Raw genomic sequence first — 16,974 nt, forward strand, 5'->3', positions numbered from 1 at the left:
AAGGCAGTGGGGATTGATCTAATGTTTTCAGGCCCATACTTCATAATGTGTAAAACACGAGTGCAGTGGAAGGTATTTAGGCTTTTACTACAGTCCTACACTGATTCCTCACTGCAATGTGGAGGTGACTCTTGTCCTCCATTTTGATGGTCTCTGTGCTGCTTGTCTAGCCTAGCCCACATGAGTTTAAAAAAGCTTGTTACTCAAAGGTTGACAACAAGGTGATTTTTGCAGTTGTTGTTGTTACAAGTTATGAAAAAATTACCCTCAATGATGTGGATTTCTTGAGGGTTACAAATGTTTCATTTTTGTCTTTGTATTCCTAGAAGCCAGCATGGTGTCTCTCCCATTGCTGATGCTAAATAACTGTTTTGTGAATTGAATTGACTTGCATTAACTAAGGTATTGAGGAGATTTGACCTGTATCATTAGAGAGAGCATAGCAAAAATGCAATCTATTATGAATTCTTTATGAGTAATATTTGGAAACATATGTTAAAATGGAAAATTCCTGTGGATTTATCAGTGGTAGAAGTGCATAACAATGGAATTTTGATGCTCCTCTATTTCCTTTTATAGGAAATCACATTAAAAGAGGAACAGTGACCTCTATGAAACCTTGCATTGCTAGAGAATTCAAAAGTGAGAGTTAGAATTCAATCTCTAATCTATCATGCTGAGTTTCTATACTGTACTACTGGGAGGCCACAGTATGTGAAACTTAGAGCAAAATGACCAGATGGCTTCAGTGTTCCTACATTTAGACACAAAAGCCAGTGATCAAAAGCTAAGACATCAACTCTGGCTAGTTCTTTGGAGTTTTACTCAACTTTGAAGTGATGGGATTAACTGGAGCTTGGATAAGTCACTCTTACCTGCTATGATACCTTTGACACAGGTTCATCAGCTTCTCTTCCACATCTTGTAGTTAAATTAATTTTAATTTTTAAAAAGCTTTTGCTATTAAAATTTGATTTGTTAAAACCAAGAACTGAGGATTTAAATGTTTTATAATTTCTTATTTTTCCTGGGCTAGAACATGAAACATTCATCATATATAGTGAATTTACTGCTCAGGTACCTCACTAATTTAATACTCTGCTGAGTCTTAAAAATAAAATAAAATACGAAATAGTAAATAATAGTCACTCCATGGTCCCATGAAGGACAATTAGGAATAGAGAAAGTTTATAAAACAATCAACATAATCGATTCTTCATAAAATTACTTTTGTAAGGCATTTTACAGTATGTCCCTTTTCAAGCAATATTTTGTGATATCACTAGAACAACCAAAAATAAAAATAAAAAAATCCAAACAAACCCTGTTAGATGAAGTTAAAAAGATATATATATATATATGTATATACATATATGTATGTATATATATATATACATATATGTATATATATATATATACATACATATATGTATATATCCCCAAACTCACTGTGGTATTTATAATAGCATCTATGATCTTTATAGCTTCTAAACTGTGCTTCCTTTGAACAGATATAAAAATTTCATAGGGGGCTACAGCAAACCTGTCCAGAGCAAGGGAAACAAACATAAAACCCCATGTCTGGTCATAGCAAAGGGCTTTTAAGCTTTTCATTTCCCAAGTGAATGATGCCTTCACCTGACTGAAACCATAGATAAAAGTGTCAATGGTCTTAAGGAAACATAGTGACACTCTTCTGACTTCAGGCACTCAAGGTCATGTTGCGGAGGAGCCACTGTTGGGATCGGCTTCCATTGCAGTCCTTCATGGTAGGTACCATTTTGTCATCTTCTGAAGGCTCATCAAGACACTGGTTGCTGTTGATGTGTCTCAATGTGAGTTTCTGAAAAATGTAAGCAAGGCACATTTATTTTAACATGTATGTCTGTATGCATCAGAAAATCATCAAACAATCATCAAACAAAACTCAACAGACCAGATCTAGCATTAATAATATCACATTTTTCCTAAGTATACAGTACAGGCTAACCTTGTGGCATATATTTTATAAAGAAAACTATACACATGTGATGACATTTGATTAATACTCTAGATTAGAGGCTCCCAATATGTGTGTGTGTGTGTGTATCTGTGATGGACCCCATTGGCAGTCTGGTGAAGACAATGGAACCATTCTCAGAATAATTTTAACTATTTATTTAAAATGCATAAAATAAAATTCATAGGATTATAAAGGAAACTAATTATATGGAAATTCAGTTATCAAAATATTAAAAATAAGTTAATAATATAGATGAGACTAAAAACTAGAGAAGTTTGATATGCTGGATAGAATACTATAGAGAAGAAAGAAGATTTGGGTTCAAGTCTTCTCTCTCATACTTATTGCTTGAATGATTGATTGTGGGCAAGTCACCTGACTTCTCTGAATCTCAGATTCATCACCTGTAGAAAAAAAAAGGCTAATAACAATTGTATTACCTCACAGAGTTAAAAAAGTGATATATGATGTATATCATTATTATTACTAGCTGCATGACTTTGGGAATGTCAGTTGATGTCTCAGGTTCCTCTCCTGTAAAATAAGACTTGTTCTACTTATCTCAAATAGTTGTGCCAAGATTAAACTGAAATAAAACATGTGGTTGTATGTTGTAAAACACTGAAGGACTATATAAATGAAAATAGAATCAATGAAATTGAGTAGTAGGGCTTTATTATTATTTTTTCACTTGCATTTATATATTGTATATTTAAAATATTAGCATATTCAACGGAAGATTTAAGTTAGAATCATCCAGGATGTGAGCAACATTGTAAAAGACCCATAAGGGAATTTTAACTGAGCAGTATATCCCAAGCTGACTCGAGTTGATGCTTTTCTTATGTATTAGTTGTTTGGTATCCTTTTGGTCAACTTGTAAAATATATCACTAGATTATACAGTAGGTACAAGATATTCTTAGTGGAGAGAGTATTTGATAAATAGCAGGCAAATACAAGTGCCTACCCAAAGAGTAGTTGACATTGACTAAAGGTTGCTGCAGCTAAGCTAGTTGCAGATAAACTAGCTCAGTATATCTGATACACACCATCACAGAAAGGAATAGTTTTCAACTCTGGAGTTAAGATAAGACTTATTTGGATGATGGAAATGCAAAAAGATCCAACATTGCCTTCAAGATTCAAACTCAATAAGAAATTTGGAGAATAGAAATCTGAGCCCAAAGTCAGAAGACCTGAGATCAGATTCAGCCTCAGACACATGCTAGTTGTGTTACTTTGGGCAAGTCACTTTACCTTTATTTGCCTCAGTTTCCTCAGCACCTATTCCCCATGATGTTGTTATGAAGATCAAATGAGATAATATTTATATAAAGTGCTTAGAATAGTGCCTGACACATAGAAGTCACCATGTAAATGCTAGATATTATCATTGTTATTATTATCATTAGTAATACATTCTATTTTATTCTGTTATAATATCAAAGACTTTAAAACACAGTACCTATATCAATAGGTAGTAAGGAGTTTTTGTTATACCATATAAAAGGAAATAAAAGTTATATGATCCAAAAACTTATGTTCTTTTACATTTGTACTTCTTTTTCCTATTTTAATCTTCAATAAGGGCCTTGGATTGAACATTGAAATATAGCCCTTTTGTTCTTTCAGACTTTACTGCCTATTCCCATATTTTCCTCACACAGTACCTACTATTGAAGAAGAATCCTTAGACATGTTTTCAACCTAAGACTTTGCTTAATGATTTATATGTGTGTGTATGTATGTATTTGTATACATACATACGTATATATTGTATACACACATACATATGAACACACATATATACACACATATGTGTGTGTTTGTAGGGCTACACTTCAGTCTAGTTTCATGGATAGTACCTAATATTCTGTTGTAACTCAGTACCCATAAACTGATAATACTTATTTTATGTTATCTACTCAGTTAAAGATAGGAAATTATATTGGAGGTATAAAAACTAACCATTTATCATTCACGCAAGTTTCATCTTGGATATGGTGGTGGTTGTTTTTATAAATTGCACATGAGAAATGGTGAAGACTAATTCTCTCATATGTTTTCAATTCTCTACTCCCTGTACTAGAAGAATACAGCTTTATCTCTTAGGTAGATTTGTCAAATAGCATAAATACTCCACTGGTTTATTGGCAACTAGCGTATGTCACAGTCATATTTTTCCATTTTCATTAGTCAATTCCTGTTCAGACTTTTCTTCCACCTCTAGGGCCTGGTAGCTGATGAAATAGTATCTCCACAGCATATGGGAGTAGATGGGATAGGAGACCTATCTTGTAGCAGAAGGGGTATGAATGTTGCTGTGGAATGGGATACAGTATTTCTACAGAGTATGGTTGCAGATAGGACACTTCACAGAGTGTTGCTCTGCTGCTATGGGGGTCACTGTCTTGATGAAAGACTTGCTAGTCTTTAAGAGAGTTTAACTCTCAAAGACTAAAACAAGAGCTCTCTTATTCTGTCAGAAAAAAAAATGACTTTTGGAACTGCCCTAGACCAAACTGTTCTAAGGAATGGAAACTCACCCATTTCCCTACAACCCTTCAGAACAGATGGGGATATAATGGAAAATGGAGGAAAAAGAAAATGGGGAGAGAAATATACATTGTGGGTTAAAAATAAAAGATTAAAAGAAGGCCTTTAGGGGAGTTTGGAGAATAAGACAGAGATTAGATGAGTACTTGGTAATGTTTTATACATGTAGAAGTTATTCCAATATCTTGAAACAAGGGACAAAATAGGGCATGTTACGTATGCCCATCATTTCAGTGTTCTTTAATAAAAGCAATGATTTATTAACAAAGGTCTTTGTTTTGTGTTGCTGAAAGTACTTTTCTTGTATATGCCTTAGATCAATTGCAGAAAGCTAGGAAAACAAAGCAGCTTGAGAAGCTATTCTACTGACTGCTTACATTAACATTTATTTAATTCAGTAAATAATTTCTCTTTATAGTTAGCCTGTTACTGGTCTTTTCAATTATCCCCAGACATATCTTCCATTATCATTTATTAGTAAAATCAAATAGCCTTTCAGTTTGATCATCTAACCATTAGTTTGGGTCAAAAATTTACTTTACACAATCCAGTCCAGAAACATTCCTTTAATGCTAAGGATCCTCTTTGTCCAAAATGTGCTTTACTATTTTCTGTCACCTCTTAGAATCCCTAGTTTCTTTTAATACTTAATTCAAGTTCTACCTCCTAATCAGTCCTCAACCCCTCAAGTTTTTAATTCTCTTTGCTCTGAAAGTACTTTTTATTTACTGATGGGTATCTATATTGGATACTTCAAGGAGATTATAAGCACCTTGAAGACAATGATTATTTCACTTTATTCTTGTTTTCTTAGTGCCTATCTCAGAAATTCGCAGTAGAGTAACCATTTAATAAATCTGGCTTTTATTGCCTACTATCTATTGAAATGTTTATTTTTAATTAATTAATTTAATATTCTATTTCCCCCAAATACATGTAAAATTAATTTTGAATATCCATGTCTTAAAACTTTAAATTCCAAATTCTCTCCTTTTCTCCCTTCCCATGTCCCTCATTGAAAAGGCAAGCAATTTGACATAGGTTAAACATGTGCAGTCATGCAAAACATATTTCTATTTAACAGATATCTTCCAGTCAAAAGAACCAAATATGTTGCTCAGGGAAAATTAAAAATAAAGTGCAACTAAACCTCTCTCCTAAAGACCATACATTAGTAGATTATTCTGAGTCTATGAATAAAGTACTGGAATCAAAAGAATCTCCTGCAAAAATAACCTTGTTGTGCAATTACTATCAATCAACATAATCTAGATATAGGAAATTAGAACCATTGTTCAAATGAACCAAACATCATAACCAGGAATGGCTGTTTTTTAAAAAGTTACTAAAAAATCACAGAACAGCAATGATACAATTCAGAATAAAATGTTTTATCAAATTCTTTGACACCACTTTTGATTATAGTTTTCTATATCAGCTAATGAATCACAAAAGAATAGGGAGAAATTATTCACCTTTAGTTTCCAGAATATAGAAAAATACAACCTAGCCAAACTTTAATTATGTACACTATCTAAATATTCACATTTTAAAATAGGTATTATAAACTCTCCATAATCTATAAGATGAGTCTGCATGAAAACAAGCAATTACTTCCCAAACAAAAACACTTTTCATTGGACACAACTATCTCTTATATATTTTCTCTTCATATTAAAATGTAAGCATTAAAAGACAGGGAGTATCTTCCTTTTGGTTTTGTATTCTTAAAGCTTAGCACAATGCTTGGCATATATACACACATATGTGTATATATGTATGCATATGTGTGTACACATATGCATATCTATATATAACTTAATAAATGCTTTTTAAAGCATTCATTCATTTTTCTGGGAAGTAAGTGGAAGAAAGATAATTATTATAATGTTTTCAAATGTCCAGATGTTTAGGGTTACTTAGAAAAACATTAAGAAATTTAATTGAACTTTTTTATTTTGACATGAAATTTTGTTTTGATAGAGACAGGAAATAGCATGGTGCAATGCAGTGGTGTCAAACTCAAATAGAACTGAGATGTTGGCCTCATGTTGACTTAGAAAACAACAAATGAACATTATCTACTTTAATCATATTTTATTTGTTTTGTTAAACATTTTCCAATTATAATTTAATCTGCAGGCAGCACTGGGAGTTTTGCAAAATACATATGAGTTTGACACCTCTGATGTAGTAGGTGACCAGCCTCTGTGTCAGGATATCATGGGTTCAAGTACTGCCTTGGATTAATATTGGCTGAGTGGCCATGGGCAAGTCACTCAATTTCTCATTGCTCTCCAAGACTATAAACTGAGAAGGTACCAATCTGTTTTTGTAGAGGAAGTTCATCACCTAGAGCTCCCTATACTGATGAAATTACAGGTCCTGGCAAAAAAGAAACACAAATGTAACCAACCTTAAAACATCTGTCATATTCCAAAACAATCTTCTGTAACAACTAAACATTTCTATTACATTTTATGGTTATGTATGTAATTATAGATAAATAATAAAACAGGTAAATAATTTTTATTACTGAAGTTAAATCACCAGAGAATAAACTACTACTGCTAAGTCAATGGAAATCTAAGAGGTACAAGAAAAAATACTGTCAGAAAATATCTCAAAATAAAGATTTTCCTCTAACCTCAAGTTTTGAGGAATTGCATAACATAAAGTCAAAACTTTAAATTATACATCATTTAATGTAGCCTACAATACTAACCTCTCATGATTGCTAGAGCTTGTAATCAAGAGGGCTGTAAAAAACTTTCCTCAAAACTTCCAATACTGTATAGTTTCTTAGCATCCACATTTGCAAAGGACTACCATTACACATTTCCACTGTGGTACTTTGGGAGCCATCAGTTAGTTTGCTCACTGTGAGACAACCCTGGGTAATTATGTGAAGCATTGTGTGGGTCTAAATGATAAAAGGAAGAAAGAATGAATGATGATAAAATAAAGTTTAAAAACAGTAACAAAAATCCTATGAAAACATGTATTTTTTCACTTGATAATATTTTATTTTTTCAATTACAAGATAGTTTTGCACATTCATTTTTGTAAGATTTTGGGTTCTCAGATTGGCTAATATGACAAAATGTAAAATGATAATATTGGAAAAGATGTGGGGAAATTGGAACATTAATGCATTGTTGGTGGAGTTGTGAACTGATCCAATCATTTTGGAGAGCAATTTGGAACTATGCCCAAAGGACTATAAAACTATGCATTTCTCTATAATCAATTGTGGTTTAGGGCATTTTTTTAAATATGAGGATAGATAGCTTTAATTTCTTCATCTGAAAACTGCCTGTTCAAATCCTTTGACCATTTATCAACTGGGGAATGACTTGTATTTTTATAATTGTAACACAGTTCTCTATATATTTGAGAAAGGAGGCCTTTGTCAGAAATACTGCTTGTAAAACTGTTTCCCAGCTTTCTGCTTTTCTTCTAATCATGGTTGCATTGGTTTTGTTTGCACATTTTTTAATCTAATGTAATCATAATGATCTATTTTGCATTTCATAATGTTTTCTAGTTCTCATTTGGTCATAGTTTCTTTCCTTCTCCATAGATCTGACAGGTAAACTGTTTCTTGCTTTCCTAATTTGCTTATAGTATCACTCTTTATGTCTAAATCATGCACCCATTTCAACCTTACCTTGGTATAGAATGCTGATCTATGCCTACTTTTTGCCATGCTATTTTCCAGCTTTCCCAGCAATTTTTTCCAAATAGCGAGTTCTTATCCCAGAAACTGGAGTCTTCAGGTATCAAAATTAGATTAATATGGCCACTTACAACTGTGTCTTGTGTACTCAACCTGTTCCACTGATCCATCACTCTGTTTCTCAGCCAGTAACAAACAGATTTGATGATTGCCACTTTCTAATATAGTTTTAGGTCTGGGATAGCTAAACCACCTTTCTTTGCATTTTTTCATTAATTCCTTTGATATTCTTGACCTTTTGTTCTTCCAGATGAATTTTATTATTTTTTTCTAGCTCTATAAAATATTTTTTGGTAGTTTGAGTGGTAAGGCACTGAATAAGTTCGTTAATTCAGGCAGAATTGCCATTTTTATTATATTAGCTCTGCCTACCCATGAGCAATTGATATTTTTCAATTATTTAGATCTGACTTTATTTGTGTGAAAAGTGTGTTTTGTAATTGTGTTCATAGAGTTCCCGAGTTTGTCTTGACAGGTAGACTCTCAAATATTTTATATTAGGTGCAGTTATTTTAAATGGAATTTCCCTTTCTATCTCTTGCTTCTGGACTTTGTTAGTAATACGTAGAAATGCCAATGATTTACATGAGCTAATTTTATATCCTGCAACATTGTTAAAGTTATTAATTATGTCAAGTAGTTTTTTAGTTGATTCTCTAAGAATACCATTATGTCATCTGCAAAGAGTGATAGTTTTGTTTCCTTATTGCCTTTTCTAATTCCTTCAATTTCTGTTTCTTCTCTTATTGCTAAAGCTAACATTTCTAGTACAATATTGAATAACAGTGCTGATAATGGGTATTTTTGTTTCACCCATGATTTTAATGGGAAGGTTTCTAGCTTATCCCCATTACATATAATGCTTTCTGCTGATTTTAGATAGATACTACTTATAATTTTAAGGAAAACTCCTTTTATTCCAATGCTTGCTAGTATTTTTAATAGCAATGGGTGCTGAATTTTTTCAAAGCTTTTTTATGCATCTATTAAGATAATTACATGATTTCTTTTAGTTTTTTATTGATATGATCAATTATGCTAGTAGTTTTCCTAATATTGAACCTGCCCTGCATTCCTGGTATAAATCTCATCTGGTCATAGTGTATTATCTTAATGATAAATTGCCATAATCTCTTTGGTAATATTTTATTTCCATTATCCATTATCCATTATCAATATTTATTAGGGAAATTGGTCTCTAATTTTATTCTCTGTTTTGGCTTTTCCTCCTTTAGGTAAAAGCATCATATTTGTATCATAAAAAGAATTTTGTAGGACTCCTTCTTTGCCTATTTTCCCAAATAGTATATATAGTATTGAAATTAATTATTCTTTAAATGTTTGGTAGAATTGACTTGTAAATTCATCTGGCCATGGAGATTTTTTCTTAGGGAGTTCATTGTTGGCTTGTTCAATTTTTTATTTCTAAAATGAGGCTAAGTATTTTTTTTCTTTTTTGGTTAATCTGTACAATTTATATATTTTATAAATATTCATCCATTTCACTAAGGTATTCAGATTTATTGGCATAAAGCTGGGCAAAGTAGTTCCTAATTATTGCTTTAAATTTCTCTTCATTGGTATGAATTCATCCTTTTTTTTTTGATACTGATAATCTGATTTTTCTTCTTTCTTTTTTTAAATCAAATTAACCAAAGATTTATCTATTTTATTGCTTTTTCATAAAACTAGCTCTTAGTTTTATTTATTAGTTTAACAGTTTTTTTTAAATTTCAATTTTATTAATTTCTCTTTTGATTTCAAGAATTTCTAATTTGGTATTTAATTGATTTCTTTCTAGCTTTTTTAGTTGCATGACCAATTCATTGATTTCCTCTTTCTCTATTTAATCAATGTAAACATTTAGACATATAAAATTTCCCCTAAGAACTGCTTTGGTTGCATCCTATAAGTTTTAGTATGTTGTCTCATTATTGTTTTTCTCTTTGATAAAAATAATGATTGCTTCTATGATTTGTTGTTTGACCCACTGATTCTTTAGGATTTTATATTTAGTTTCCAATTAATTTTTAGTCTATCTTTCCTTGGTCCTTTATTACATGTAATTTTTATTGCATCATGATCTGAAAATGATGCTTATATTATTTCTGCCTCTATGCATCTGATTGTGAGGTTTCTTAGCTAATACATGGTCAAATTTTTTGTAGGTACAAGGTATCACTGGACAAAAGATATTTTCCTTTTCCTCCCTATTCAATTTTCTACAGAGGTCTATTGTATCTAACTTGTTTTAAATTCTATTCACCTCCTTAACTTTTTTCTTGTTTTTTGTGGTTAGATTTATTTAGTTCTGAGAGAGGGAGGTTGAGGTCCCCCACTGTCTATTTCTTCCTTTAAGTCCTTTAACTTAACTTCTCCTCTTAAGAATTTGGATGCTATACCACTTGGTGCATATATATTTAGTATTGATATTACTTCTTTGTCTATGTTACCTTTTTTGCACAATATAGTTTCCTTCTTTATCTCTTTCAATCAGATCTATTTTCTCTTTTGCTTTGTCTGAGAACAGGATTGCTATCCCTGTTTTTTTTTTCAACTTCAGCTGAAGAGTAACATATTCTGCTTCAGACTTTTTCCTTTACTCTGTGTGTATCTCTCTGCTTCAAATGTGTTTCTTATAAACAACATATTGTAGGATTATGGTTTTTAATCAACTCTGCTATCTGCTTCCTCTTTATGGGAGAGCTCATCCCATTCACATTCAGAGTTATCATTACTAACTGTGTATTTCCTTCCATCCTATTTCCACCCCCCCATTTATACTTTTCTCTCTCCTTTCACTCTGTCCCACCTCACCAGTGTTTTGTTTCTGACCACCATCACCTTCAATCTGTCCTCCCTTCTTTCAGCCCTCAACTTTCCTTTCTCCTTTCTCTTCCTACTTCCCTGTAGGGTAAGATAAATTTCTATACCCAGCTGAGTATGTATGCTATTCCCTCTTTGATCCAAATCTAATGAGATTAAGGTTCAAAGGATGCTAACCTCCTCTCTTTTTTCCTTCTACTGTAATAGGTCTTTTGCACTTCTTAACATAATGTAATTTATCCTTTTCTGCCCACTTTCCTCTTCTTTCAGTACAATCTTTTTTACCCTTTATTTTTGTATCATCACATCACAGTCAACTTGTACTCACATCCTCCACCTTTGTATCAAGAGTTAGAAGTATCATCATCCCATGTTGAGATATAAACAGTTTAATTTTATTAAATAACATGTTTTATTTTTCTTTCCTGTTTACCTTTTAACTCTTCTCTTGAGTCTTGTGTTTGAAGATCAGATTTTCTTTTCAGCTCTGGTCTTTTCATCAAGACAGCTAAGAAGTCCCCTTTTTTGTTGAATGTCCATCTTCTTCCCTGAAAGATTATGCTCAATTTTGCATTGGTAGATGATTTGGGGTTGCAATCCAAGCTCCTTTGCTTTATGGAATATCATATTCCAAGCCTTCTGATTTGTAATGTAGAAGCTGCTAAGTCCTATGTAATCCTGACTGTGGCTCCTTGATACTTGAATTGTTTCTTTCTGACTGCAGCAGTATTTTCTCCTTGTCCTGATAATTCTGGGATCTGGCTACAATATTCCTTGGAGTTTTCATTTTGTAATCTCATTTTGGAAGAGTTCAGTGGATTCTTTCAATGACTCTTTTACTCTCTGTTTCTAGGGTGTTCAGGGCAGTTTTCCTTCATAATTTCTTGAAAGATTCTGTCCAAGATCTTTTTTTTTATCATGGCTTTCAGGTAGTCCAATAATTCTTAAATAATCTCTTCTGGATCTATTTTCCAGGTCAGTTATTTTTCCAGTGAGGTATTTTACATTTTCTTCTATTTTTTTATCCTTTAGATTTTGTTTGACAGATTCTTGATATCTCATAGAATCATTACCTTCCACGTGCTTAATTCTAATTTTTAAGAAATTATTTTCTTCAGCTAGATTTTGTACTTCCTTTTCCATTTGACCAATTCTACTTTTAATGGAGTTGTCTTCAGTGGATGTTTTTCCCAGTTTTCCAATTCTATTTTTTTAAGGAGTTGCTTTCTTCAGTCAATTTATTTTGCTTCCTTTTCCAACTGTTGACTTTTTTTGTCATAATTCTCTTGTGTAACTCTTATTTCTTTTCCCATTTTTTTCTTGATCTTAAAAATCCTTTTTGAGCTCTTCCAAGAGGACTTTTTGGCTTAAGGCCAATTTATATTCCCTTTTGAGGCTTCACATGTAGGTATTTTGGCATTGCTGATCCTTTCTGAGTTTGTATTTTGATTTTCCCTGTCACCATAGTAGCTTTCTATGTCCAGGGATCTTTTTGGAATTTTGCTCATTTTAAAAAGTTGAGCTCTGCTCCTGAGACATAGGGGGCACTGTCCCATGCTTCTTGTGCTGGTGGTGGGGGCAAGGATCTGGTCACTGTCTTTCCCCACTGAGACTTCTGGGGCTGTCAGCTGGCCCACTACTCTGGGGTAGTCTGCCTAGTTGCACATATTGTGCCTTGGGTTCTGGGGCTGGGAATTTGCCTTCTGCTCTGGGACTGGAGGCCTCATAGTTAAGCTGCTCTTGTACTAGCCTGATGAGCCAGGACTGAGTGGTTTTGGTTGTTGATCTATGCTGTGGCTAAGAGCCTTCAGCTGGCTTGCCAGCATGCCATCTGCACTGGACTTAACTCCCCTTTTACCCAAGTAAGACAGGTCTTTCCTGAAGTTCTTCCTAGTTATCTTTAGCTGGAAAATTGTTTCACTCCATTTTTTTTTTGAGGCTTCTGTCACTTCAGAATGTATTTAGAGGCTTGATTTAATATTGTTTCTGAGGGAAACTGGGGAGAGCTCAGGCAACTTCCTGGTTTCTCTGTGCCATATTGACTCCACCTTCACATGTAATACTTTTACTGGACAAAATGGAATACATTTTTAATATTAATCACAGCTATGTATTTATGAGCAAAAAAGGATTACTCAATTTCAATAGTAACAGTACCTAGTAGCCAAATATGATTGAGTATGTGTAAATATCCAACTTTATAGCTCTTTCTCTCTCTCTCTCTCTCATCTCTCTTTCCATTGAGGTGGGGGAGGTTGTGATTTTGTTACTATGGGAACTCCCAGATGAAGAAACTTTCATTATTAGTGCAGATCAGTACTTATAGTCTTAGAAAGTTGCCAAACATGATGAGAAGTGAAACTGCTTATCAATGGTCACACAGGTAGTATATGTCAGAAGCAGTCACTGAACCCATGTCTTCTTCATTTTTAGGCTGACATTCTCCACACTACACAATCTTTCATCTTGATAAAAAGGCCATAGAAAGTTATGATCTGCAATGCTACAGGATAGAGTTGTACCAATATCCATGACAAAAAAAAATGAATTCAAAGTCAAATGAATGGTTTTGTTGGAAGAGCATCAAAATGATTGCTTTGCTATGGAAACCAAAGTTGTCCCCTGAGGTCTTTTTTGTCTCTAGTACAATTTTTGTATTGACATAGCTGAATAGCCTAGTGTAGTGGTGTCAAAATTAAATGGAAACAGGAACTACTGAACATTACAAAATTGATTCCTGCAGGTGCATACTGATGTAGAAAACCACATGTTAACACTGATCATATATTTTTATTTGTTTTGTAAATATTTCCCAATTACATTTTAATCCAGTAGGTCACATTTGGGTGTGTTGCAGGCCACAGTGCAGCCCTTGGCTAGACATATCTAGTCTAGTGGACTGCATAGAAAACCTGGATTCTCAAATTTGCCTCACAACTTACTAGCTCTCCTACCCTTTCTAAACCACAGCTTCTCCACCTGTACAATAGGGGACATTGGGATTTGTTGTTCAGTTGCCTGACTTTTTGTGACCTCATTTGGGGTTTTCTTGGCAAATATACTGGAGTGGTTTGTAATTTCCTTCTACAGCTCATTTTACCTATGAGGAAACTGAGGCAAAAAGGGTTAAATGATTTGCCCACACAGCTAGTAAGTGTCTGAGGCAAGATTTAAATTCAGGTCTTACTGACTCCAGACCCAGCACTCTATTCACTACCGCAGTTGAGACATTGGGATACATAATCTCTAAAGTCCTTTACACTCCTCAACTTTCAAATTCCATTTACAAAGATCTCCTCTGGGGGAGTCTGCCTATTCTTGGCATGTGAATTCCTATACTAGGCAATTTTAGCCAACAAAAAATGCCACTTAACTGGGATGAGAGCAAGAAAAAAAGTCATGATTTCATTATCTTAAATTGATTGGATCTTTGATTCTAAGTGAAAAATACACAATAACAAAACATGGGATTGGATAGAATTTGTTGAATGGGAAATTATACTTTTTGGACATCTGGATGGTTTTTATTCACTTACTACAAATTCTCTTGCATCTAGTAACTATTTAACAAATTCTTTTTGAGTGAAGGCTATCTACAGGAATTCTTTATTCAATGTTTCTTCACATAGTTTAGGAAAGACAATGTTGATATGTAAAGGTTCATACCTAGAGCTACAGAGCCAAGATTGGTACAGGGGGAAACAAGGTGCTAAACTATCATAGGACAGGCAAGACTGTACATAGCCATTTTCTTTATGTAATAAAATTTAAGTTGTATCTAAAAGATTCACAATGTTTGTGCATTTTAAGTTGTGTCTATATGATACCAAATACATAAAAATTGAAATGAAAAACTTGATTAATAACACAAACATATAGAAGAAAAATCACATTTTTAAAAGTAACTTTTTAGTTTTAATCTTTTTTTTCTAGCAAATGGAAACAAAAACTAAGTGTACTAATCAGTGATCATAAAAAGTCATTCAATGTTTATCAATGCTAGTAAAAGTTTCAGAAGTTGAGAAAATGACTTTCTCTCCTCATCTTAAATGAGGCATCAGGGTATAATTCTTTAAGTGGGAGAAGCCTCTGGAGGAAGGCTTTAGCTGCATAATGACTGGATAATAAAGTCCATTGGCATCTTTACTGCTACTACAAAGTAAACGTTGAAGTAGGTTATTCCTGAAGAGCCAACAGATGTACACTAGAGTGTATTCCTTCCGGTAAAAGCAAAGGCTTACTTTTTCCTAGAATTGTAATGAGGTTGGCGTCTAAATAGTGCAATTCTTTCTCCTATCCAAGGCTTTCTCAAGAGGGTAATTACTGGCAGACACTTGCTCTGACCGCAATAGACTGATTCAGTTCACCTGGAGGCAACAAAACTACTTTTCTTACTGTATTCAACACTGAGCAATCTATTTGTGCACAAACAAGGGGAGAAACTAGCTCATAAATACCTTTTAAAGAGACAGACTGCCTGGGAAAAAGCAAGGATGAATCTGAGGCTAGTGTCAACTACACATCTCTTCATACAATGGTTAAAAGAATATTTTTGTGCTGTGACACATAAATGTCTCAATGATTGCTTTTGAGCCACAGTTTTTACTAATCTAAGAATAATAGGAGTATAGACTCAAAACTAGAAAGGTATTTGGAGTTCATATAATCCAATCTCTCATTTTACTGATGATGAAATGAGGCCCAGAGGGGCTTGGGAGATTTATCCAAGATCACACAGGTAGTAAGTGGCAAAGAAGATATCTGAACATTGGTTCTCTAGCTCTATATATCCCATCTACTTCTCATTGCTATTGTTGATATAATGTATATATGGACATTAGGAGACCAGTGTGAATGCTTTAATTTCTACCTGAAAATTTAAAGAGATTTCCAGTTCAGAACTCATGATATTACAGATTATAGTGCCTGAGGAATCATTCTCTATTACTATCAATCAGATCAACATATTGTCATTATGGACCTATTGTAAGGAAAACACTATATGAGGTGCTAGAGATATGAATATGAAATGGAAATAGCTCCTGCTTTCTAGGAGCTGAGTTTTTATTGGGAGATAATTAGGTCATGGCAATTAGGAAAGACAACTTATGATCCACATCCTTATGTGATTGTCAATTATCTGTCCCATGTTGCATGTCATCTTTACATGCTTAGCACTTTACAAATAAATCTTACATAAGCAACCACAAGTCTAAAATTTATTTATATGGTATTGTATATAGCACAAACAATATGAGTACTTAAGAACAAATATAATGATATTTCATTGTCAATAATAGTATAAGCATATATCACATAATAATTTGGAACAAAGAAGAAGACATGCTGTGTATTATGGTAACATTCACTATAAAGGCTTGTTGTGAGGACCAAATAAGATGAGGTGCATAAAACACTTAAGAAATATTAAGGCTCTTTGTAAATATTTTCTGAAAATATTATTGTGTTGTTATTGTACTATGTGCATTTAAAGGTCAAACCATGGGTGTTGAACCTGCGGCCTTGAGGCAACATGGAGCTCTCTAGGCCCTCAAGTGCAGTCCTTTGACTGAATCCAAATGCAGGACATACTTGAGGACCTAGAGGGCCCCATATGGCCTCAAGGCTGCAGGTTCTCCACCCCTACACAAAGCCATTAAAAGTATTTCTAGTATTTTCTAAATTACATATTTTGACTGCTTCAATTTTCTCATGTCAAGGTAGAATAAATTATCCAGTATACAAGAATCATCTATTTATAATTATTGATTGTGTCATATTTATTTTATTAATTTTAGTATATACCTTTTTCCTTAAAATATACTTTTCCTCAGTGAATATCACTTTAA

The 16,974-nt window shown here is 33.3% G+C and overlaps 1 protein-coding gene across 1 annotated transcript in view; it reads right to left on the minus strand.

The window, feature by feature from the left end:
* Positions 1-7,297: 7,297 nt before the first annotated feature.
* Positions 7,298-16,974, minus strand: part of LOC114045905 (polypeptide N-acetylgalactosaminyltransferase 13) — an 816,024-nt gene continuing 806,347 nt past the window's right edge. Inside the window, exon 12 of the mRNA XM_027866100.1 lies at positions 7,298-7,453. Coding sequence (XP_027721901.1) covers positions 7,298-7,453 — 156 coding nt within the window. The remainder of the gene's footprint in view (positions 7,454-16,974) is intronic.

Source organism: Vombatus ursinus, unplaced genomic scaffold (genome assembly GCF_900497805.2).
Source record: "Vombatus ursinus unplaced genomic scaffold, bare-nosed wombat genome assembly UNPS02014779.1, whole genome shotgun sequence".
In the NCBI taxonomy this organism is placed as follows: Eukaryota; Metazoa; Chordata; class Mammalia; order Diprotodontia; family Vombatidae; genus Vombatus; species Vombatus ursinus.